Source organism: Sceloporus undulatus, chromosome 2 (assembly GCF_019175285.1).
Source record: "Sceloporus undulatus isolate JIND9_A2432 ecotype Alabama chromosome 2, SceUnd_v1.1, whole genome shotgun sequence".
Taxonomy (NCBI): domain Eukaryota; kingdom Metazoa; phylum Chordata; class Lepidosauria; order Squamata; family Phrynosomatidae; genus Sceloporus; species Sceloporus undulatus.
The window spans coordinates 179,656,004-179,682,036 of NC_056523.1; the positions used below are offsets into that span (position 1 = coordinate 179,656,004).

The following is a 26,033-nucleotide window of genomic DNA, read 5'->3' on the forward strand; positions in this document are numbered from 1 at the left end:
CTTCTTCTTCTTCTTCTTCTTCTTCTTCTTCTTCTTCTTCTTCTTCTTCTTAAGTATTCTCTGGATGCATTTTGGAAGGTGTTTCCAGATGGTCTCCAGAAAGTTCAAAATGCTTTTGTTTACTCATGTAAGGCTTACTTGACCTGGTAATTTAATTTCACATGCACATATTGTTAGTTTTGCAGTAAAAGTTTGCTGAAACAAGTCCTCCTCCTCCTCCTCCTCCTCCTTCTGTTGTTGTTGTTGCTGTTTTGTGGTGTAGGAATATCTCACTCTTCTTCCCATGGTATTTCGGCTTCTGGTACCAAATTTTCTGTTAAAGAAACAATGCCCCAGGAGCACATATACTTTGCTAACTGAGGTATATCTCAAAAACATAGCTGTGTTGGTCTAGGGAATCGTGTAGCACTTTGAGACTAACTGAAAGAAAGGAGCTGGCAGCATGAGCTTTCATAACAAACAGCTTCATTTATATACAGCTTCATACTGAATGAACAGTGTCTGAATGGTTTATAACTAAGCTAATTGCCCCCAACAAGCTGGGTACTCATTTTAGTAACCTTGGAAGGATGCAAGCCTGAGTCGAGCTTGAGCCCTTTTGCTGCTATTGAACTCATAACCTTATAGTTTTGAGTGAGTGGCTGCAGTACAGGCATTTAACCACTGTGCCACCAGGGCTCCTAAGTCATAGACTTCAGATGCATCTGAAGAAGTAGACTAACATTTACAAAAGCTCATGCTACCGGCTTCTTTTTCAGTTAGTCTCAAAGGTGCTACAAAATCCTTTGGGGTATGCCCTACATTATGCCCCATGGTTGTAGATAATTCAGGCATGAAGGATTGGAATTCTAATGGGAGCCCAGCCGCAGCCTCCTTTTAAAGTAGAATAGGTCCAAGAGCAAAATGTGTAGCTGGGTTATGATTATTACTGTTGTTGATGATGATGATATTTATTATTCTTCTTATTATTATTATTATTACTATTAGTAGTAGTAGTAGTAGTAGTAGTAGCAATAGTAGCACAGTAGTGACATCAGATCCACCCACCCCAGTTTAAACCCTGTCCTAGCCTTCCTCATCTGAATGTCTAAAAATGTACTGGATTAGAACTCCTATCATCCCAGCGAGCCTGAGTTTAGATGCAATAAATACATAGGAGTAAAATATAGATAGACTCATTAGAGCTCACAGTCTATTATGTGCAAAAGGAGAAAACAGAACCTGAATGTTAATTGGGAAAATAGAGAAAATCTCTGCTTGCCTACTTATTGCAACCTGCTCTGTGTTATCATTATCTCACAGTTTACTCGTAGTTACCAACCAAAGTTTTGGAGCATCAGTGATTCTCCTTCTATTTCTTCTTCTTTATTGAATTTGATTGTCCCTCATTTCCACTTCTCTGCCATGATAAGGAAATGTATCTTGGACTCCCATTCAAACATTTAACCATGCTCAGAGCTTCTGAGCTCCAGCAAGGTGTCTTCTTTAGGTTGTCTATTGCCCTTTTGCCCTCTTTGTTAGAATTTGAGTGAACATTTATTCCAGGGATTCTCTGTGTGCAAGCCTGGACATCTCCTGTGCCATCACTCCTTTGCTCTTTTGCTATACAGGGACAAACGGGGATGAAGCATGGCAGTAGAAGCAAGAAACAGACTCTGAAGTCAGCATCCACGGACCTCGGAACAAGCGACGTAGGCAAGTGCCAAACACAATGCCCTGTAGCACCTTAGTGTACACATGCATGCACACGTTCACACACAGACCATAACCTCTGTATATGACCTCTCTTTTTTTGCATTGGGTCCCTGTATATGGTTCATCTGGGGTAGGAATTGGAAGGGTGTCCAGGAATTGGGACCTTCTGCCCACATTCCCACATTCTTTTTGAGATATCCTGCTTGGGTATTGTGACAGGACCAGGACCACTTTCCTCCTTCATATCCAGCCAGAAAATATAGGGAGCCTGTTCATTGTTTTGTCATTTCCTCCTGGACAAGTGTCCACTGCCACTAATATCTGACTGAAGAGAAGAAGGGTAAGCAGAGGGGAGACATCTCATTTCAGTCCTTTTCTTCCATCTCACACCTTGATTACAGTGCCTATAACAGTGGTTCCCAACCTTGCTTCTTCAGATGTTATTATACTACAAATCCTATATTCCCTAATGCATGACTGTGGGAGATGCAGACCAACTGTATCTGGGGAATCAAGGTGGGGAACCAGTGATCAGGCATCCCCATGGGTTTTTTAAAAAATTTTTGTCAAGGCTAAGGCCATCATGCTTTAATTTTGAAGGTCATTTGTTTTACCTTGGCCAGCCTTCTGCCAAAGAGTCAAAAACCAAGGCAGCCACGTCCAAGAAAAAATAAAGTTTTAGATGCATTGGCAGCAAAACAGACTCATTCTTTCCTTCCCCACAGGGCACTTCTCATTTTAATAGGCCTTGTAGAAAGTAAGGTGCCATCTAATAGGCTTTAAAATGTATAGTCCCAGGGCTCTAATCCCTTTCCCTACTAATACTGCCTTCTGGCAGACACATTGCTCAGCAAAATGTCCTTTGGCATGACCACAGTAGGCTTCCCTTTCCAGGCACCAGCTAGGAACTGTCAGTATTGCTTTATTTTTTACACTCCCTAGGAAAAGGATTTCTAATGAATTGGAGCAGGAGGTCACAATTCTTCCCAAGTATTCACAGTTAGAAGTCAAAGGCTTTCATGGCCAGCATCCATAGTTTTTTGTGGGTTTTCCAGGCTATGTGGCCATGTTCTAGAAGAGTTTGTTCCTGACATTTCACCAGCATTTCACTCAGAGAGCTTCCCATGGCTACCCCATCTCTTTACTTATAGAATCCATTGTCCCACTGGAAATAACTTGTGGTAAGGCAATGTTTGAACAGGTCTGTGATGCCACCCGGAAAAATGTATCAGATGAGTGCCATGGTGTCCATTATGGGGACTCTGGTAAACAAGGAGACTACATCAAAGCTGGTTAGTACAGTATGTCTCCACGTTTAAGTTCAAGGTTATTGATTTTTCCTATGAAGTGAGCTGAGTCCTTGATGTAGTGGGGCATTTGCCCTATATGGGTTTGTAATTGTGTGGCCAGAAACTTGACCAAGTCATATGTGGGGGATCCAATGGCACTCACTGTGGGTCGGAGTGGAATGGAATCCTTGTGGATCTTGGGAAGTCCATACAGTCTTGGTGGGAGCGCCTCAGATTTGCACAAACTTTGGCTTGTGGTTGGCTAAAATGAGGAGTTTTTGATCAGGGTGTTCATTTTCTTGGTGATTTTGTTGGTTGAGTCTTGTTTCATTTTTTTGTATATTGCAGGATCCAGGAGTTCATTGGTTTTTTGTTTGTTTGTTTGTTTGTTTGTATTGTTCTGTTTCCATAATTACTGTGGCATTGCCTTTGACTGGCTGGGAGAATGATGATTTCTGGGTCCGAGTTGAGGTCCTTGATGGGTTTTCTTTTTTGGTTATGTTGCTGGGACGTGGTTTTGCCGTGTGCAGAATCCTTGCTGTTTCTCCTCGTATCTCTTCTGCTTCCTCCTCTGGGAGATGGTGGAGGGCAGATTCAACCTAGGCAATGATGTCTTCAACTGGGATTCTGGTGGTGGTTACTGCAAAGTTGCCTCCTTTGGCCAGGATGGATGCCATCAACAATAGAACAATACACAGATTACACATGGAAATCACTCCTCCCTACCCAGGGTCACACAGTATATATGTACTCCACTCTATTCCATGCCAGCATTCTCTGAAGATGCCAGCCACAGATGCTGGTGCCACATAGCCTGGAAAACCCACAAAAACCTATTCATAGTTACTCGCTTTACCAGCACCATCTTACATGATTGAAGTGGGAAGTATTTCACCTTCCAGATCTTTGGAAGTGAAAACTTGGGAACAGCCAATGGAATCTAAAGAAGATAGTGCTCAAATGATGGTTAATTCTTGGTAGAAAAAGCTGACGTGGTTCAACCTATGTGTGTTTAATGCCTTAAGAATACACATAGGCTGGAACACACTGGATCTTTATAAAACCAAAGAACAGCTATCTTTTAAGTACCTTTTTGAGTACCTTTAAGTACTCCTTTTGCATGGTCAGGTGGCCCAGACATCTGTGTCCTGCACCAATTTTTTTTTCTACATTGGACAGTAAATGAGTCTTTGTGTTGACTGTATACCCTGAGGATTTTTAAAATGTAGCATCTCTGAAAGCATAAAGAACCCCTCTGTGACCAGGTGTGCATTGGAAATGTTAGACATCAACTTCCATCATCCACACCTAGCATGGCTAATGGTGAAGAATTCTAGTTGTAGTCCAAAAATCTGAAAGGCACCAAGTTGGAGGAGGCAGGTGTAAAAAGTCTTCTGCATTCTTGGGAAAGTGATAGCCACTGCTAACCTCCTTGTGACTGTTGACCTGGAAAATAATAATGCCAAAAATTGAGCAGGAACCTCCCCCTGCTCCACCCCCAGGACTTACATGCCCATTCCCGAATTTGTGGAGTCATTAGTTTTGAGCTAGACTGGGCAGTCTCTCTCCGCTATTGTTAGTAATATGAGCTGTGCTGAAGCTTGCTAATTAAATTTGGACAGGGTGAGCTAAGTTGGTGAGGAAGCTCCACCTGCCAGCAAATGAGAAGGAGTATTGAAAATGCTGTTGTAAACAAACTACGCAGTGATGTCCCCTTGTTCCTTTACGGGTCCCTTTAAAGTATGAAACCCCTCTGCCCCACCCTTCAATGGAAAATAGCCCGGAGTTGGCCTGCTATATTTGTTACTTGCCAGTTTAATATTAGCAAAGAATCCCGCCTGCCAGGACCCGGCTCTGCCACTAACTGGAAACTAGAACTGCCACGCTGTTCCTTGCTTGAGACACACACTCAGAGCAGCTGCCAAGATGCAGCCCTGGTTGGCTATGGTGCACTATTCCCCGAGTACAGGAACCTGTGAAAAATGACTGGCAGGATATTTGGAACTGACTGGAGGGGAACATACTTTTCTGCTGAGAGCGATGTTTCCCAAACTGGGGTGGAGGTGGAGAGTTGGGTGCATGTGGGAACAGGCAAATGTTTTCCTTGCCTGATTGGTGATAGGTCTCTAAATGCTGAATCTTGGCAGTAATACACTGCAGATTGGAAGTACAATATGGGATGTATGTAAGAGTTGGGCCCAGCTGATTTAAAATTTTGAACTAGTTATCTCAGGAGAACAGACATAAAACAGATGCATAGGATCTCATGAAGTGATAGTCATTTGGAAGAGCTAGGATATTTTTAGGAAGCAGTACATGGATTTCATTAAAGTTTGAAAGAGACTGACAGAGTAACCTACCATAAATCTCAATCCAGAATAGAATTCGATTGTAGACAGTGGAACCTCTAGAACTAAGAGCAGTAGACCTTGATGTGTTTTTGTCATGAAAGGTATAAGAATAAAAACATGATGGTGTCCAATCCATAGACAGCTTGCAACAGTTCCTTTTTGGCACTGACTAGCAATTCTAAGTCACCCAAGGTGAGGTCCACATAAAATTTGGCGTTGAGAGAAAGTTCATAACACATCACTTTTGGATTACTTTTCATTTGTCAGTCATCAAGACTGATCTGACAGTTCACAAAGTAGAGGTGGGAACAGAGGCCTGACAGGTTCTGTCCCAAGCATGGGTTTCACCAAATCACCTAATACAGCAGAAATCATCTTGTGGTATGGAAGAGAGTTTGGATCCATCCTCTGTTCACTAACAGGATATCTTAGCAGAGTGCTTTAACATCTGTACTAGTGCTTGGAGCAGCAAGCAGAAAGGCATGTTTGTATCATATAGGGGCGATGTGCATCTCTAGGTGGAGTCCAGTCAGAAGGGCTTCTAGCAGTTTTCTCTGCAAAATGTTTTGAAAATTGATCACAGAGTAGTTTCAGAATAGTAGGAGTCCTCAGTCCTTTGAAATTAGAATTTAATAGTGACTGATTGGAGTTCCCTAGTACATGTTAAATGCACACACTTGAATGTTTGCAAGCACATACATCACTTTCCAATTAATAATTTTTTGGTATTGGTTGACTAAACAATGTGACCTACATAGCAACATTATGCACTGCTTCAAGTGTAAGTTAATGAAATTGTAGGCTGCATCAATAAAAGTATATTGTCTAGATCAAGAGAAGTAATAGTGCCACTGTATTCTGCTTTGGTCAGGCCCCACCTGGAATATTGTGTCCAGTTCTGGGCACCACAACTCAAAAAGGACATTGAGAAACTGGAGCGTGTCCAAAGGAGGGCGACTAAAATGGTGAAAGGTCTGGAAACCATGCCCTATGAGGAACAACTTTAGGGAGCTGGGGATGTTTAGCCTGGAAAAAGAAGATTAAGAGGTGATATGATAGCCTTGTTTAAATATTTGAAGGGATGTCATATTGAGGAGGGAGCAAGCTTGTTTTCTGCTGCTCCAGAGACTAGGGCCCGGAGCAATGGATGCAAGCTCCAGGAAAAGAGATTCCACCTCAACATTAGGAGGAACTTCCTGACAGTAAGGGCTATTCGACAGTGGAACAAACTCCCTCGGAGTGTAGTGGAGTCTCCCTCCTTGGAAGTCTTTAAGCAGAGGCTGGATGGCCATCTGTCGGGGTTGCTTTGATTTGGATTTCCTGCATGGCAGGGGGTTGGACTGGATGGCCCCTGTGGTCTCTTCCAATTCTATGATTCTATGAGTTAATATGGATTTTCTGTTGAGGCCATTTTGTGGTCCAGTCATCAGTTACATTAATGTTTTGACACTTGGCAACCAGGAAAAGATAAAACTATACTACTCTGATGTAATGGACATTCACTTTTTCCAGGGACCCCTGAGAATTGTTGTTCTTAGCACCAGCCACTGCCTTTCATGGCTTAGATACAAATATGAAACTGGGTCATCAACATAAAACACCCAACACTTGTCCAAGGCATGCTATTAGTCCCCCTGAAAGTGTTGTGAGTGGGCGAAATGCACCATAGTCTAATCATTGTAGACAATCCAAGATAGTGCTGGTGGTGGTTGCTCATAGGTTCAACTAAGGGTGGACTGAAACTGTGAAGAGATATGACATATTGTAATAATTTTGTGGGCCACAAAACGGAAGCAAGGAAATGTGTTGATTAAACTGAAGTTCATTTTCCTTGACAACAGTCAGAACTTGGTTTGAAAGGCAACATTCTATGTTGGACTGTGATATTTAAAAAAAAGTTAGGGTGGCTTTATAGTTATTTTTAATTTTTTAAAAGACATTTCAAAATAGGTAACTATGGCCGGTTACAGACTGGCACTTGGGACATCCGCAGGACGTCCCATTTTAAAAAAGGGGCATCTCTTCTAGACGCCCCTGGCTCTAATACGGACTCTGTCCGTACAATATGGCGCCGGCCGTTCCACACGGCCGGTGCCATCTTTACGTATCGGACGCATAGCGTCCAGACGTGTCGCGGCGCTAATGATGTCGCGAGTGCGCCAGCGGCGCCTCGCAACACCATTAGGGCGCCGCAGAAAGAAGCTCCATTTTGGAGCTTCTTTTTTGCTCCTTACGGAGCAAACGGCGGCGGCGGCAGACCATCTCAAAGCGGCGGTCTATAACCCGCCTATACTAGCTTTGTGGCCACATATGTATGCTACATATTATAACACTATTGTCTATTTCAGTGAATGTATTAAGTGTACCCAAAATTTTGAGTATATGTAGACTATATGTGGTTGGCATTTGGCAGTTGGTCTTTGTAAAGACCCCAGGGGGAAATTAAATGCAGCAGCTGCTGACAGTGGCAATTGCAATTTATGTTACATTACAAATTTTACATGCAAGATTTTATTTTTGTTTTGTTTTGTTTTTGCGGGAGACATCCCTGTTATTTTTCTGTGATTTCTGTAGTTGGTTGTTCCTGCCAAAACTCTTGAGAGACACAAAATAGTGTGTCACAAGTTAATATTCAATTATTTCATCATTGCAAGTGAGGGTAGATAATTTCCAGTTTTTTCCCCTGCTTCTGCAAAAAACAAGTGTTTATGTGCAATTCATATATCCCAAAATGTTTTAAGAAACTGTTCTGTGCAGAAAGTTATGTGCTTTTCTTTTTTGCTTGAAAACTGTTGAGGTTTGCACAAAAAAGCACTGTTTCTGAACAGTCATATGCTTGTTTTTTTGCAAGATTGCTTTTTCCTAACAAAAAACTAATCTTACACAACACAAATCTGGAGGAGAAGACTACAATCTTGCACAACAAACTCATATGGCTATCTATCTATCTATCTATCTATCTATTGCAAGATTGTTATTTTGCATAGAAAACAGCAGTCACCCACCAAAAAAAGCTGTTTTGCACAAAATGCACAAAACTCCATAATTTTACAGGAAAACCAGGTGTGATTCAGTTCAAAATAATTTCCCAAAACGCATTAGGATGTGTGAAAACTGCCCAAAATTATTGTCACTGTATACTTCTTCTTAATTGGGATTTCTGAATGTCAAAAATATCATTTTTGTGGTCACAAAACAGCAAATATTCCTTCCACTCCCAGTGGGGTGGGGGGATAGGTTGATTTGGAAAAGAAAATTTGTTAAGGAAAGGTGTCGAAGAGTTTCCTTAAAGGAGTGGTTGGGGGGTTGTACTCATACAGAAGCAGCTTATTGACTGATGTTCTAACAGCTGAAGACCAGTTAGAAGAATTTGGTCTATGTGGACATGTGTTTCCCACAATGCTGGGGGAGGGCTTTGAATGAACTAAAGGGACAAGTTGTAATCAACAAGGTGCAAGGCAGATACTATGCCTTGTTTGACACAGGTAAGCAATTCATTGTCTCATTGTCCTTTATCCCAGAGGAAGAGGCAACAGGCTATATTTCAGCAACTTGGGAAGTACAGAGTTCTCATGCCTGATAGGTTCTACTCCTAGGGTAAGAAATCATAAGCCCTGAGAGAACAAGAGTTAGGGTCTGACCTGTTCCCCCACATCTGTCTCTCACCAACACTACTTACTAAATGAACTGAAAGGCCGCAAAGGGGAGGGCGTACCGAAGCTTGCTCTTTGGCCAGCATAGTGGAAGCCATGGACTTCTAAGCTTTGTGACTCGCCTTTGTGCTTGCTGTCTTTGTTGCAGATGTGATGATACTAACAGCATTTCTTCCACCTACACCCTGTTCCCTCTGCTTCTTCCAACAGTGTTGGGTCGTGTCCTAGAAGTAACTGACCTTCCAGAGGGCATCACGCGCACAGAGGCCGACAAGCTCTTCACCCAACTTGCCATGTCTGGTGCCAAAATTCAGTGGCTCAAAGAGACTCACGGGCGTCCTGGGGGCGGTGGAGACAACAACCACGGAACTGCAGAGAACGGCAGGCATAATGACCTTGCTGCCTTATACACCATCGTGGCTGTCTTTCCCAGCCCCCTGGCAGCCCAGAACGCCTCCCTGCGTCTCAACAACTCCCTTAGTTGTTTCAAGTTGCGTATGGCCAAAAAGAACTATGACCTGCGTGTGCTGGAGCGTGCCAGCTCTCAATAGGGGCAGGCGGAGGGGCAGGGAGGGAAGGGAGGCAACAAGCACACTGGACTGGCCTTTCCAGGCCCCTCTCAGCCCCTTGACTTGCCCTCTTTCCGCCTCCTCCCTCCCTTGGTTTCCACATACACCTCCTCCTTTCTCTTTTGTTTTTCTTTTTGGTGGGGAAGGGGAGAATCTTTCTGGAGATATTTATATGGACAAGAATGAAGAGAAGAGACATTGATTTTTTTTTGTTCTTTGGGGGGGTGTTCTGTTTTTATTTTTATTTTTATTTTGCGTGAAAGAACATGTCCTACCCCTTGCCCCTTCTCCAGAACACGTGTATATTGTTTTTGTTCAGCGTTGTGCCGCGGTACGCAGCCGTATTTAATTGCACATACAGATGTTGGCTGGGTATGTTCACTGTACATTTTATTTAATCTGGGTTTATTAGTATTATTAATATTATTATTTGGTTTTTAAATATAAAAAAATCGTCTGTCACTTTAAAGATGCTTCTTCCCTGCCTGTCTTTCTGTCTTTGGATGCTGTCAGGCTAGAACTGGTCATTCATAAACAACATCGTCCTTCATCAATCTAGGCATATAATTGAGGGGAGGCAGTTTTACAGTATTGTTTAGTTATGAGGTAGATAGTTGGCCTATAAATTTGATGTTTAATTTAGCTGCTAAAGTGACAGAGTACTAATTATGTTGCTTTGCATAGAGTGAGGTGAAATATTTTACCACTATCTAAAGTCAGGTGAAATGCTGTTTAGAGTTCTTTCCTTTGATTCTGGCTACTATACTTAATATATATACACACACAGTGACAAAATGACAAGGAAGGCAAATAACTGAGATAACAGTATTATGTGAGGCTTTCACACATTTCTCTCACAACATCCCAGACAGATGCAATTTGATTTAAAACTGAAATGCTTCCTTCTGATCTCCTCCTTCTGCTCATCAGAAAAGGAAGCAAGAGCACTCATGAGCCAAAGATATCTTCACATATCACTAAACTATGGTTTGGTGTTCCATCCAAGCAAAGGTAATGCTCACCAGAACTGGAAATCCCAGCATCCATATGGTTAACCATGTCCTCCCCTGAAATCAAGTTATACATCATTGCTCCCTTGCATTTGTCAGCCTTTTTATTAGCTAAATACATATTAACTGTGAGTTTATGTTTAGTTCTAGTATATAACAGGTGACAAGAGCTGCTAAAAGATTAGACATCTTTCTGCCATTTTTTTCCCTTTAACATTTGGACAAATTAGGGGTTGGGTGGGGAGCGTATAACCATATTTTGCACTGTACACAAGGCTGTTGCTGAAAAGAATAACCCCGTGAGAAGATAGAACTATTTCTCTGTGCATTTCTCTGTCCCCACTTCACATCATTGGCTTGTCCTGAAGAAAAGTGACATGGTTAAGAATGGTTAAACTTTACAGAGAAAGATGGGAGAACTCAACACAGGGATGCTGTTTGAGGCAGCATCATTGTCCTGAGGGTAGTATTTGGTTGCATCCGCAGCGAACCCATAGGGGCTGTCTCTGAATTTAATAGCTTTTTGAAAGAGTCTTCTCAAAATCAGTGATGAAGATTTGTGATTTTGTAAACTGGGGGCAAACCTTTCAAGGTTTTTTTTTTTAAACTTTGTAGCTAGTACAGTGGGCCCTCTGCTTATTCTGGGGATCCGTTTCAGATCCCCCTGTGTAAGGGGAAATCTACCTATGCTTGAGTGCCATTGTTTCCCTCCCCGAGTGGCTTCCGCGTAAGCTGGAAGCTGCATAAAACGTGTCCACGCATGGCGCAAATGCACTGTATAAGAGAAGCTAGAAGGCAACTTAGCTGTTTAATGTTGGTATGAAAGGAATATTCCCATTGGGCAGGCAGAAATCCACTCTGTTTTGGATATTGAAATAAGATGGGCTCAGGGGGATCAAGATTTAGTTTGATTTTCTCAAAGTCAAGAATCAAGCCTGGAGCAAGGGATGAAATCTACAGATCGCCACAGCGCTGACCAAGACCTAGGCCTGAGAAGTAAGTACATACACGTTGGGAGATTGACTTTGAGGCAAGCTTCTGCTCTAGAATGTATTTATTTCAGATATCCACCCAGAGAAAATGTATAAACCAGGTATGTTCAAAGACTGGAATGCCGGCAGTCTGTAATTTCATCAGTGTATCAGAAAATGTATCTACATGGAAATGTAAAACACACACCTGCCTTGATCTGTTCTGCTTGCTGTAAGAAATTATTTTGAATTGTTCAGTCAAAGATTGCTAGAGAGGGGTGATCAGTCCCTTTTAACTAGAGAGAATGTACTGCTGTATGCTTCATTTTTAAAATTATACTATCTTCCTAATCTGAAAGACCTGCAAGTCAGATTTACAAAATTCTTTTACATCTATTCCCAGGTCTCAGAAAATTTTGTGCATCGTAAACAACCAACCAAATCAAACTTGCATAAATTTGGATTCTTTCTAAATTATGCAAAATGCTTAAATGACATGTGTCTTTTTGTTTTGTACGATTCATTTGGCTTCTACCAGGCTTGAAAAGGGGAATAGACCTTTGCGAACACTGACACTGTACCAGCTAACTCAATATAACTCTTGCCTGATCCCTCCTCTAATACTCAGGCTTGCAAGTAGCAAATTTAACTTTCAATGCAATGCTATAAATGTCTACTCAGAAATAAGTCCCTTTGAGTTCAGTGGAACCTGTTTCCGTGTAAGTGGGTCTGGGATTGTAGCCCCAGCGCCTGAGAGCCTGATATTTGAACTAGGTGTTCCTTGGTTTCAGTCTCTGCTCTGCCAACAAATCACTAGGTAGCCCTAAACAAACTACAGTTTCTAGCTCTCCCCCCGCCCCATTACTGGCTTCGGGACTGTCTAAGAGTAATGTTGTTCTTATGTGCCTTCAACTTGACCCCAACTTACAACAACCCTCTCATATGGTTTTTTGGTGATATTTATTCAAAGGAGGTTGTGTCTTTGCCTAAAGCTGAGGGCGTCTGACTTGCCCAAGTCACCCAGTGGGGGTTCCATGGCAGAGCAAGGTTTTGAACCCTGTTCTCCCAGTTCCTAGTTCAACATTCAAACCACTACGTACACTTCCTCATGTAAGTGTAATAGTAGGTACTACAGCTTCCAGGATCCCTCCAACACGCAGTGGAGCACAACTGGCTATACTGGCTGGAGAACTCTGGGAATTGTAGCCCCTAAAAGCCAGTTTTCCAAGCTTCCGCCCTTCATCTTCCCCATGTTCCTGTTTCTTTCTCTTTGTCTTGCAATCTCAATCTGCAATGGCCTGATGAGATGCAAAGTTGTCAAAGTTGTAAGTGTGATATCCAGGCAGCAATTTCTCTGAGACTTCCTAGGCAAATGGGTCTTACTTCTGTCTCATCTCTCACACGCAGAGACATGCTATTTTGGACAGTTCCCACCAGTCCCCGGTGGGTTGACTGAGCTGTTGCATTGCTGTCTCAGGCAGTTTGGCCCGCTCTTCATGCTAAAGCTCCTTTCCAGTGTCCAATTTCTCTGTGTCAGCCCTCCCAATGGATGGCAGCTGTCTTTTCCCCTCTCGCCCTGTCACTTGAGTTCCTTCCAGTGCTAGGACAGCAAACTTTTATACATTAAGACCTGGGAAGGGGAAACTCTTTCTCTTCCATGGATCTCTAAAGTGAGATGTTGGGCAAGAAAGCTGAGTTTGTGGGGAGTGTTTGAGATTTTTCAGAAAAAATTAATCTATTTGGAAGTGGGTCGCTTCATTCTTAGAGGTAAGTGTATCTGTGTGTATTCTTTCCCCCCTTTTTCCATTGCATACTGTTGTAGGCTAGTTTTCTTTTCCTTACAGAGACCTAAAATCTCTTTTATTGAGTCCTAATGCTTGCAAATGTGTCAGATGCTTTCACACGAAGCCCTGAAACATTCTCCTCTTGGTGGCCAATGTCTTCTACCCCATTTTAACCTGGTTGGCTTTCAGAGGTGGATGAATTCATGTGTTTCAGTCTGTGGAGGCATAAAATGGCTGAAGCGCCTTTTTTCACAGAGCATGAGGAGAGCTCCAGAGAGGAAATATAACTGCAGAAATGCCGAATTTCCTGTAGTCTACCAGTCAAGGATTGTGTTGGGATTCTTCTCCCCACAACAAAACATCCACCCTTTTAATTTGTGCTTTTGGAAATGAAGGTTCAAGAATTCCCAAAGCATGTTCTTTTCTGCAGTACAGCCTGGCTTCTCATTCCTAAAGAAATTCACATCTAAGTAAGGGAGGTTATAGCACCTCCCAGTCACTTGCCATTTTGCAAAAGGAAGAGGAGGGCTCCTCTATAGAACCCTTGAGGAGATTAAATGTGGGCCTGTCCTTCCAGTTTGAACAGCAAGGAACATTTTGTCCTTGGGGAAATAGCTATTTCAGATGTTTAAAGCAAGAGACTTAAGTTTTGCACAGAAGTGGTGCATGTGATGTTCTGCATTCTGGAGTCTGCGTTCTGGACCAACCATGTAGTGAAGGATGTCCAGTGGACATCCAGGCAGCTATGATGAAATCTCTAGGAATCTGAGACTGGTGGCTGCTGTGAGATTCGAATCCATTTGTGGACACACAGACACCAGAGCAATTACGGAATGGAAAGCCAAAATGCTTTTCCACTGAGGTTCTGCCAATGACGTACGTGGTTAATGACAGACCGGAGCCTTGTGTCATGGCCAACCACTCCCTGGCTCTGTCATAAAGGCCTGGGAAGTGGAATACTGAGGAGCAGAAAAAGGATTTTGTTGAGGGCTGGTGTGACACTGAGGTTCAGTTCTGTTGGTTAGTAATAGTCCTTGCTGGAAATTTCTGGAAAAATGTGCAGCCTGATGTCATTTTCAAACAGCTTAGTCAGATGATTAGGAGCATCTGTTTGTATTTTTACCTGGTGGTTAATTTGTGTTGGTCAACATCAATACCTGTTTTTTTTGACACGGCTTCAGTATCTGGAGTAGTAACAAAGAAGACTGCCTCTGAGTGTGTGGAGAATGCCTTTCCCTCACCTCTAAGTAAGCACAACTTTTTTTATGCCACCCAGGATTAAGAAGGTGGGCCTCCCAGTATCTGTCTTATAAAGGAGCGTGGTGGTTGTTTATACCCTTTCAGTGCTGGATGTAGTCTGATCTCATCAAACTCTAATGACCGTGTGGTAACTGATTTCTGGATTTCCTTTCAAGAGTGGCAACTGTCTTTTGGCCATGCTGGAAAGTGTATTCTGGGAACTTTCGTGACTCCCAGACTTTTGCAGACTCTGCCCTCTTTCCCTTTTAGGGAAAACAGTGGATCATAGATAATAAGAGTGTCGATGTGCTAACAAATCTCTGTATTCTCTCACTTGATCAAAGAAACCCTACCTTGGTTCTCTAAGATCGATGTAATTCTCTAAGGAGATTTTATTACAGATTTAAATTTGTTCAACAGCCATGCATTCTCAGGAACTTCTGGCAATTGTAGCTGTAAGGGCAAGGGGCTATGGTTTTGTTTTTTTAATTTAGCAGCACACAGATTAAACATCACTCCAGGGACCCATAGTAGTAGGTAGCTGATAGAGAATCATAGTGTTGGAAAGAACCATTAGGACCACTTGGTTCAGCCCCCTGCCATGCAAGAATACTCATGTCCATTATAAATCCATATAACAGATAAATCCTTGATGCTGTTCATTCTGTGCAGTGATAGGCAACCTGATGCCATCCAGATTTTTTGGACTTCAATTACTGTAACCCCCTGACTACTCACCATGTGCCACTCAAGGGTGATTCTTGCCAAAGCAACCACATCCCATTTTCAGTGATTTCGGGGCCAAAAACCTGGGTCTTACGCCCAGTGACCATGTTGAGTTCAAGTGTGTGGCCTCACTGGCTCTTATCCCAGTTCACATCCCTCCCTCCCTGTGCTTGAAGAACCCTGGTACACCAAAAAGCCAAGAGGGAAGTGGACTGGGGCATATATGCAAGGACCTTTAAGCTGAGCCAGTGAATTTTGGTGTCAGCTCTGGTGATTGTCCAGAGGTCCTTCCTTGGTATTAATATAAAACCACCTATTTTGTAGATATGATTCTGATCAGTAACTAATTTTAATAAGTGCACTGATTTTTAACTATTTTTGCAATGCATGCCTGAGTTAAATTTTGATAATCACCCTTGTCTAAGTTGATTATAAGAGAGCCAGTGTAGTTTAGTGGGTTGACTACAACTCTGGAGAGCAGGGTTTGAATCCCACTAGGAGACCTTGGGCAAGTCACAGTCTCTCAGCCTCAGAGGATGGCAATGACAAACCCCCTCTGAAGAAACTTGACAAGGAAACCTGTGATAGGTTTGCCTTAAGGTAGTCATAAGTCAACAAAGCTGATTATAAAACGATGCTTGTGGATGGTGCATGTGCAGGATTACAATTAGTTCCTGCTTGCTTCAGTGTTGTAATTCAGACTGAAAGGCAACCTTTAACATTGTTAGTAAAAATACTTTAAAATGGGACATAGAGTGGTGGGCCCAGTGGCCTATGGACTACTCTTTTACCAAGTCTCTTCCTCCCCCCGGCCCAGTTTGTGCACTGTGTGACAGAGCTTGGAATAGGGAGAGGAATGGACATGCACACCATTCAAGGCATTAAGTGCAGCCCTTCATCCCAAAGTAAAGGTGGGAAGGAATGGTGGAGAATATTCTATTCTGTCCCTTAAATATCACCATACAGCTTGCTCTTTCCTAGAATATGTGAACATTTGTGTCAGGATTACAGGAGAGGTTTCTCCACTCACTCTCAGCAAAGAAAGAGCTGATATGCTTGTGTGTACTTACATGTACATCCTCATCCTCTGAACCATCACTGAATCTGGCCCTTGGGATCAAAAAAAATTGTGCACCCCTCTTCAATTGGTTTTCTGGCTCAGAAAGATGGGGTGCATGTGTGTAGAGAGTGGCACATGAAGGCTAGATTTCCCTCTTGATGACTCCAAGCAGTTGCAAGGATAACTGGGCAAGGAGGTTGGGGATTTGGGCAAAGATTCCACTCCTTTAGGGTTCATCTTCAGCCTGGGGGCTGCCAGTTGCTGATGTTTAAGCAGTTTATCACATGGAAGGAATTTCTCTTAATTTCTAATGATGAAAAGAAAGTGGGGCCAGAACGCATTCACATGAATTCACTAGTTCAGCTAATTTATGTGAATTCGAATTGCGTTTGAACTGACTTCCCATTGCCTGAAAATAGTTTTCCATTGCCCAAAATTGCGTTTGATCACCTGTCACGCAATAACATGAAACCTCATGATTGCGTTCGGACTGACTTCCCATTGCCCAAAATTGCATGTGGTAGTTAAACCGCATGATTGCGTTTGGATTACCATTGGATTATACTTCCAATTTCCCTTGTCTGATAAACTCCTAAAGCCTCATTTGCTGAGCTTCTTTTCTCATTGTGTTAAATTGTATGTGCTGTGGGGGCGTCTGCATGGGTGCAGAGAAAGTGTGAGTGATCCTTTCTGTGAATGCTGCCTGGTACTTATATGAAATCTTTTTTAGTTTGCTGGGTGATCAAACATTTCCCTGAACTGGTCACAGATCTTCCACAACGGATGAGATAGTTTTGTAGAAGTTTCTGCAGTGATTGGCTCCTTCAAAGGAGTAAGGTGAAGGGAGAGGGAACAAAATCCCTTTTAGCTATCTTAAAATCCCATTTAGTTGTCCTTGGGCAGACTGCCCCTTTTCTTAGGTGCATTTAATTTGCTACACCATTCAAATCTCTAGCTATACCAAGGTGGCACTTATTCTCACTTCTGCCAGGCCAAGGTTTGGCCTAATGTAATAGCTTACAGCCTCAAAATTGACAAGATATATATGTGTGACTGGGATGGATCACAGACTTTCTGCATGTATTTAGACTGGGGACCAATTTATAGAAAACTGGATGGACTATAATATTTCAGGTGAAAGAGATGTGGTTCTGCTGGTATTTTTAGCAGGCAATCAAATATTCAGCACTCAGATGACTAGCATATCAGCAAAGGTTCTAAATAAGCTTTTGGTGGGACCTGCTAGTTCTTTCTTTGTTAAGTATTTTCTTTGCTGACCCAGCCCCAGCCCCACCATCATGGGAGAAAAATTCCAATTCCACAGTGCCTTGACATAATACAATCAGATCTGTGGAGTTGGTACACTAAACCTTCCGCTCAAACTCATCTATATTTCTCCTCTCCAACTCTTTCATAAAGGGCAAATGTATATCATTCAGCCATAATAAAGCTACTGTAGTTTCATCACCACCATGTGAATCATCAGGCTACTTACAATATACGATATATTGATTTGGTAAAAATGTCTGAGCAAGAAAACTTTCCAAAATCCCAATGAAAGTTACTATGCTACAATCTATTAATAAATATACAGTGAGCCCCCTGTATCCACGGATTTTTTTATCCACGGATTCAACTGTCCGTGGCTTGAAAATAGTAAAGACAAATATAAATTCCAAAAAGCAAACCTTGATTTTGCCATTTTATATATGGGACACGGTTTTACTATGCCATTGTATTTAATGGGACTTGAGTATCCATGGATTTTAGTGTCCACGGGGGGTCCTGGAACCATACTCCAGTGGATACCAAGGGCCCACTGTAAAAAGGGTTTTGAACAGAAACATAGGTTATATCTTAAAACTAAAGAATATATAAAAGCAAGACTAATAGATAAATAATACATATATTATTTTATTCTGAAGCTGAAGTCAGAGTCAGTACATTTCTACTGACTCCAGCTCCTGACTCCACCTAAAATTGCCTCCCGTTCCAACTCCATTACTTTGATCTTGACTCTACAGTCCAGGATACAATTCAGGGAAAGTGTTGCTACTCAGTTCTGCCTAACTGTATAACAACAGAACCTAGTCTGTTGAGCTGTGTTGCCTCCCTCTGTGGCCGGGACAGAGTTAGCTGAATTGCATTCCAGATCAGGATTGCAGTCTGATATTTTGCATTCACAACCACAAACTAATATAAGCGACTTGAATTATAGCCTCATACAGAACTGGCTGAGGGGATGGGGGCCACATGCATGCACATTCCACCTTCCCAAGCACATGCACATTTGTCAAAGCATAGAAAGGCAACCAAATTCCTTAGTAGTCCCTCCAAATACTCTTATGGTTATCCTTTTCTGAACAATTTGATCTCTTGAATTAAAGAGGACAAGTGACCTTTTGGGATCAATGTGGTCTGAGTGGAGGAGGCCCCTGGTTCAGTCATCCACAGTTTTTCTTTTTAAAGGATCAAGTAGCACAGAAATGCCCAAACTTTGGTTCTCTGGGTATTTTGGACCCAGAAGCTCCAGTAGAACCAATGTCCATAAATCCTGGAAGTTGAAGTCCAAAATGCCTGGAGGGTCAAAGTTTGGGAATCACTGAATAGCAGATGGTTGGAATGAACCTTCTGTGCTTGAGCCCCTGGAGAACCAGATCCTGATCAAACTGGACCAAGTAGCTCAGACTGTTTGCTGTGGTACAAAACAACTTTGTGGGAGAAGAGTGGAGGTGTCAAGCCTTCTTGTGGTGAGGGTGGGACTCCTCAGTCATGTGTGAGCATGAGCTGTCATTACTCAACACTAAGTAATCTTGCTCACTCATTCATAAATTCTCATTCATAAATTTTATGAATTGCTCATATTTTGGAAGCTCTCCACAAATAGAAAGAGAGCTTCTGATAAATTAAGTCAGTTAGATGTCTTACATAGCACTCCAAATAACGATGAGGATTTCTTACCTGCTTCCCTCCCATGGATTGAGGCAGAGAACAGCAAGAGATTGAAATAAAACAGATTAAAAATGCATAAACCAGTTACGGTATAATGAGTCAATTGCTTTTACTGGCAAAACTGGCATGATGTGTGTCCAGTTAGCCCTCTTTTCAGATTCAGAAAATATTTGCTGAGAGGGAAGAAAGCTTTTGGAGGTAGTGAAGTAAGATGTTATTCCTCAATGTATGAGAAAAGTTCTCCTGTGAAAACTGGCATTGCTATGTAGATTAACAAAGCTTGGACCAGAAGGACTAATAACTTGCTCTCCTGCAAATACTCAGTAATTAAAATGATATCCAAAATTATATGCTGCCATCCCAGCAAACCACTGGAAGCCTGCCTGGCCCTGCTGGTGTACTTAATGCTGGAGTACCTCTACCAGGGGAGTGGGAGAAATACCAGTAATGTGAAAGGCACACTCTGTGTCCAGGCAAAGTCCAAGGCCAAAATCAACTTCTGGGGTTAAGTTTTTATTAACCTCAAAGCCCAACCAGCCTGCATTTCCTTTACGGCCTGTTCATCCCCATAAATGCCTCTGTTGCCATTCTACCACAGAATTCTGTAGGTTGTCCAGCTGAGATTAAGCTTTGTCTGAACCTGAACAGCTTCTAGATGCTTTTGAATACTCATGATGGAGGGATGCAACAAGGGCAAGTGGTGTTTGAGTGGCAGGGGAGGGTTGTATTTGTTAAAAGTGTGAACATGAACCCTGGGTATGTGAAAATCCACAATTTCTCTTTTTCCTGTATCCATCTTTTTCAAAAGTCAAATTCTTTTCATTTTGAATAGATAAATGTTTGTTGTTGTTGTTATATACCTTCAAGTCATTTCCAATTTACAGCGACCCTAAGGCAAATCTATCACAGGGTTTTCTTGACAAGTTTCTTCAGAGGGGTTTTGCCGTGGTCATCCTCTCTGAGGCTGAGAGAGTGTGACTTGCCCAAGGTCAACCAGTGGGTTTACTTGGCCAAGCAGGAATTCAAACCCTGGTCTCCAGAGTCATAGTCCAATACCTAAACCACTACATCATACTAGCTCTCTAAATTAATACATGGAGTTAATTGATTTGTTAATTTATGTGTTAATTAACAAAATAATATTAATGTGGATATATTCTTAAAAAATGAACTTATTCCTTCCCATTTGCAGTGGCCAAATTCAGTGGGTACACTTTAGAAGCTAATGGCCTAAATACCCTAAAGGCACCAGATTATATCTGATTTTGAAAGCTAAGCAGGGTGAGCCCTGGTTAGTACTTGGATGGGAGACTGCCAATAAATCCCAGGTGTTGTAGGCTTTATTTCAGAGGAAGGAACTGGCAAAACCATCTTGGAGGATTCCTTGCCTAGGAAAATCCTATGAAATTCATGATAGCTCTATGAGATAAACAGGTGACTTGAAGGCACACACACACTTTTGAGATGTGAAAATTTCTCTGGGCTAATTGTCTTGCCTTTCTCTGAATCACACTTGCATCTTCTTCCTGTCCTTGTTTCATCTTGCATAAAGAACCTTTGTGTTTTTCCCTGCACATTTTACACATGCCTCCTAATGAACACATTTATGTATGCATTTTACTTAACTTGTCCACTCCCACCATTTGTGCATATTCCCCCCAGCTGTGAGCATTTTTAGCCATTCACAATGTTTTAAAACGTGCAAATTGTTCTGTGTACATTTTTATTTCTCTGAAAGGTCTTGCTGATGTGCACATTATTGAGGTGAAGTCATAGAACCATAGAATCATAGAGCTGGAAGAGACCACAAGGCCCATCCAGTCCAACCCCCTGCCAAAATCTTGAAAATGATAAAAAGGTGACTTATGCTGAGATTCAATTTTTTTCACACCCCTTTTTCAATTATTCCCAACACGTAGAAGACCACGTTCTTCCCACCTGCTAAATAGCTGTTAAATATGAGCAGTCTCTCATAATAAAAGCAATGGCAACCTTTGTTGTGTGCATTAAAGTTATTTCCTACTTATCTGTCATGGAGTTTTTTGGGGCTGAGAATTTGTGACTCGCCCAAGGTCTCCCAGTGCCTTTCCATAGCTGAGTAGGGACTCAAACCCTGATTTCCAGAGTCATAGTCCAACTCTCAAGCCACTATGCCACCCTGGCTGTTGAGGGATATAAACCCAGATTGTGACCGAATTAAGTACTTGAAGCCCTGGACAAATGGACAAATACGGTTGGCTCTCCACATTCACTGGGGTTAAGGACACAGGACCCCCATCAAAGTGGAAAAACCACAAATTAAAAAACACCGTGTTTTTACCTGAGAGAACACCTCTCTGGGAATCTCTAGGTCCTCCAGCACAAATCTTTGGTCAACATTTGCCAAAAGTTGACCATAGAATCATGCTGGAGGACCTACAAATGCCTAGAGAAGTGTTTTCTCTAGTGATTTCAGAGTCTTCAAGTGCAACTCCATGGTCAATTCCAATACAGTTGCATTGGAAAACCTAGAGATTCCTAGAGAGAACGTATTAATCCACAAATAATCAAATCTGCAAAGGTCAAAGTTGCAAATGGGGGAGGGGGACTGTATCTCCCTATCTGTTTTCCCCAAATTACCACTTTTTTCAATCTCATATTCTTTCCATCCTGAATATGAGGAAACGATCTGGCAAATCCTTATTGTAAAAATAACAACAAAAACAAACAAACAAGCAAACTTGAAATAAATGCTCAGCCATCCTTAAATTGCACAAATATACAATGGATGCTTTCCCATAGGACTCTGGCCCCTGAATAGCTGTGAGTTTCCTATTTGCCTCTTCACGTTTGCCTGTGTTCTTTTCTTCATACAGTATGACAGAAAAAGAGATTCTTGAGCCACCTGCATCACCCACATCTGAAGGGGGGAAATCCACGGAAGGGGTAAGTGCAGCTGTGGTTATTCCTGGAGGGCAAGGGAGTGACAGCCACCTTTGAGTCCCGATTCCTCCACAATCAGCCATGAGGTCTGTCTGGAGGGATGCATTCCTCCTTCAGCATGTCCTGGGATGCCGGAACCTTCTGACTGTGGCCTGTTTGGCCATGGCGACTGCAACCACTCAAAGAAGGGCATATACCCTCCTTTCCAGTGAAGCCAAGCCCAACCCATGCTGTCAAAAATGATCAGACTGCCTGCCTGTTAGCTAATGCCTTTGGTGACATTTCATGAGCACAGAGGACTGCTGCTGCTCCGTCCTCTGGTTTCTCCTCAATGTTAGGTCTGCCCTTGCGCCCGCTTATCTTGCCTTGACATTTTTAGGCAAAGTTGTCTTTTATTAACTTGATCCAAAGTAGCATCACCAAGCATGTCCAATGGGATTTTTACAAATATGTTTTCTTGAAAAGAAGGCCATCATGCTGCATGCGGTAAGGGTAGGTAATCTGGTTTCCTCCAGAGGTTTGGGAAAATGAGACCTTGTGGTCTCTTCCAACACTACAATTCTGTGATTCTGTGAAAACAACAGTAAACTATTCTCGTCATGACCAATGATCAGGGGTCATGGGAAGATCCAAAATGGAGGGTACCAACTTGCTTCCACCTGCTAGCTCACCAAATAGCCAGAATAATTTTGCAATGTTTTTAAAATAAATGAACCACCCTGGTTGTGTTCTTCCTGGCCCCATCTTCATGCATGGAGGCATTGCCATTAACTTTTATGTGAAAACCTAGAAAGCTAGGTTGGCTGCAATTTTTTCTTTCATGAAAAAGAAGGTCAGTTGCAGAGCAATACAGAATGAGACAGTGCCAGGAGCTGTGAGCTCTTTGCTTGCCTTTGCAGTGTACAGGTTGAGTCTCCCTTATCCAAAATGCTTGGGACCAGAAGTGTTTTGGATTTTGTCATATCTTGGAATATTTGCAAATACATAATGAAAGATCTTGCAGCTGCGACCCAAGTCTAAACATGAAATTCATTTACGTTATGTATACACCTTGTAAACATAGCTTGAAGGTAATTTTATACATAATATTTTTAATAATTTGTGCATGAAACAAAGTTTGTGTCCACTGAACCCTCAGATAGCAAAGATGTCACTATCTTGGCCACTCATGTGGGCAATGTTGGATTTCAGAGTATTTTGGAATTCTGGATAAGCGAGACTCAACCTGTGCAATCCTTACACATTTTTCCTTGCACAAGAGAACACGAGCCTACACTCAGCACTGCCATGTCCAACAGGACTCAACATGGGGGTAAATTCATAGTATTGGAAAGTTAAAAAGAGTCCTTATCAGCCAGTGATTCTTCACTTTTGCACATCCCCCCCCCACACACACACTAAAATTTGTGCTTCAGTTCCTGGAAGACCCAGACAACATGGTCCATGGTAAAGGAACTGAAGGAACCAATGGTAGGCAAAGGTTGGGAATATCTATCTATCTATCTGGCTGCCTTTCTCCTAAATTGGACCCAAGGTGGCTCACAAAAATACTTTAAAAGCAGTAAAAAAAATTAAAAGTATTTAAAACATTAACCTGACATAAGTTAAAAATATAAAACCATTGAAAACCATACAAAAGCAAATACTCCAATAAAAAGCCTCCCTATGTGCAGTTACATGTTAAAAGTTTTTGCCTACTGATGAAAGGAGAGCAAGGAGGGAGCCAGTCTACCCAGGTTGACCACATGTTCTCCTTTTCCAGGACATGCCCTACATTTCAACTTTCTGCCCAGGAGGAATTCCAAAATGTCCTCTCTTTGAAGCATAACTAAGCTTGAATTTATAACTATATTAGTGTGTTTAGCTTTTATTTTGTCATGCCCTACATTTTTCTTGAATGGCCACCATTGTACAGTGCTTTGTCTTCCTTTGCTGTTGGGATATTTGGTCACCCTGCACAAGAGGGGTTTCCAGAGCAGCCACTGCGAAGGCTCTCTCTCTTTTGTGTCCTCACCAACTGAGCCAGTAATGATGGTGAGACTGAGAAAAAGCTTTCCCCTGAAGATCTTAAGAGGTCTGGCAGGTTCATATGGGGAGATACGGTCTTCCAAATAGTCTGGATCTAAGCCGTATAGGAGTTCAACCGGCTTGATGCAGAAGATCAAGAGAAAAAGCATCCCCAATATTTGACTGTTCCAGCTTCTGTTGTTTTAGTTCCTCCAGTGAGGGAGAGTCTACCCGTTTCCCTTGGTAACTGAATCAATTGCTGTACTCCTACCTTCAAGATGTTTTTGCTAATATCCCACTGAAATTAACCCTTAAGTATTAGAGCCAGTCCTGCTCAGTTCAACCATGGATAGCAAGTCTTTCCCCACGTCCTCGTATGGCAAAACTTCAGTTTGCTCCCCGAGCCACTGAAATTCATTGGCTTCCACATATCTCAGTTCTGCCTTTCTTGAGGTACCAGACTCTTCTTTTCAAAAAGCAAACATTTGCAACCCCAAAGCCCTGTTTGCTGCACCGGTGGGTGGTTGTGGTGCATGGAGGATGGCTGTTCAAGAAACACAAGCCCAAATCCTTTCTGGATATGCAAAACTGGTTTGAATTATTTTGGATCCTAGTGTAAGTCTGCCAAGCATGCTCGGAATTGTGCAACAAGGAGGTCAAAGTTCTGCATGGGGGATGCAGGAGGATTATACGAATGTTTTCAAATGGCATAATTTTGTAGACGTTGCAAGGGTTTTGAACACATTGCTGGAATCTGGAAAAGCTGGGAGAGCCTAGATAAGTTTGAGCATAGGAGGAAGAATATCTGGACATATCTGGAAGGAATTTCATATAGGGAAGCTGTGTCAGCTTTAGATAATAATACTCATTGTGTACCTTCCCTGTTTGAGTTCTTTTTCAGGTAACAGCATGAAAGTGCAAATAGTATTGATCCACCTACATACTACACACACACACACACACACACACACACACACAGAGAGAGAGAGAGAGAGAGAGAGAGAGAGTTGATGCTTGCAACATTAGAAAACAATCTTAAGGTGCATTGGATGGAAATTCCTGGATAAATTTTCCCCTTCAGAACCATAGTTTGACACAGTTTATCCCCCTGCACACTTAAAATGAGAGACTTAAAATGTACAAAATCTCTATGAATGAAGATATGAGTCTATGGCTAATGTGTGTGTGTGTGTGTGTGTGTGTGTGTGCTTTCAAACCACCTGTCAATATATATGGCAATCCCATATATTGGGATTCACCTTCATAGGGTTTTCTTAGGCAAGGAAAACTCAGAGGTGGTTGTAGATATTTATAAACGATGGACTTTGGAAGAAAAGGGAAATCTTGGAAATTAAAAGAATTCCCAACTCCCGTAAGTGTCACAGGAGTTACAGATGTTTAGTTTAGAAGAGACATATTTTATTGAGCAAACAGTTATGTGCACCTGAAAAAAAACCCGTAGGCGCGTTATAAATGGCCATTTAGTACGCGCTCCGTGCGTACTAGGGTTAGAAAGGGGCGTACTAGGGTTAGGAAGGGTCTTACCTTCCTCACGGCCCCTGAGCCTAGTATGTGCGGAGCGTGTACTAAATAGCGGCCCCCGTCCACACAGGGGGCGCCATTTTGACATCTCGGACGCACAGCATCTGGATGTGGCATGGCGGAAGTGACACCACGAGTGTGCACCTCACGGCGCCACTTCCAGAGGCCAAAAAGGAGCACAATTTCGGCACTCCTTTTTAGCTGCACTGGGAAGCCTCGTGGTCTGGCCACTGGGGCTTCTCGGCATAGCTAATGATGGCGGC

The 26,033-nt window shown here is 42.3% G+C and overlaps 2 protein-coding genes across 6 annotated transcripts in view; both read left to right on the top strand.

Annotated features, from left to right (window-relative positions):
• The window catches only part of R3HDM2 (R3H domain containing 2), a 112,883-nt gene extending 102,857 nt beyond the window's left edge, over nt 1-10,026 (top strand). The window contains 2 exon segments of the mRNA XM_042449769.1: nt 1,611-1,695; nt 9,199-10,026. Of these exon segments, the coding sequence (XP_042305703.1) occupies nt 1,611-1,695; nt 9,199-9,539 (426 nt within the window). The 3' untranslated portion in view covers nt 9,540-10,026.
• Nucleotides 10,027-13,078: 3,052 nt separating this feature from the next.
• STAC3 (SH3 and cysteine rich domain 3) overlaps nt 13,079-26,033 on the top strand; it is a 41,702-nt gene continuing 28,747 nt past the window's right edge. Inside the window, exons 1-2 of one of the 5 annotated variants that reach the window (XM_042454557.1) lie at nt 13,079-13,305; nt 22,155-22,224. In XM_042454557.1, coding sequence (XP_042310491.1) covers nt 22,156-22,224 — 69 coding nt within the window. In that variant the 5' untranslated portion in view covers nt 13,079-13,305; nt 22,155. Of the gene's footprint in view, nt 13,306-14,380; nt 14,570-22,154; nt 22,225-26,033 lie in introns of those variants that run through there. The other 4 variants (XM_042454555.1, XM_042454558.1, XM_042454559.1 and 1 more) reach the window with 4 other exon arrangements.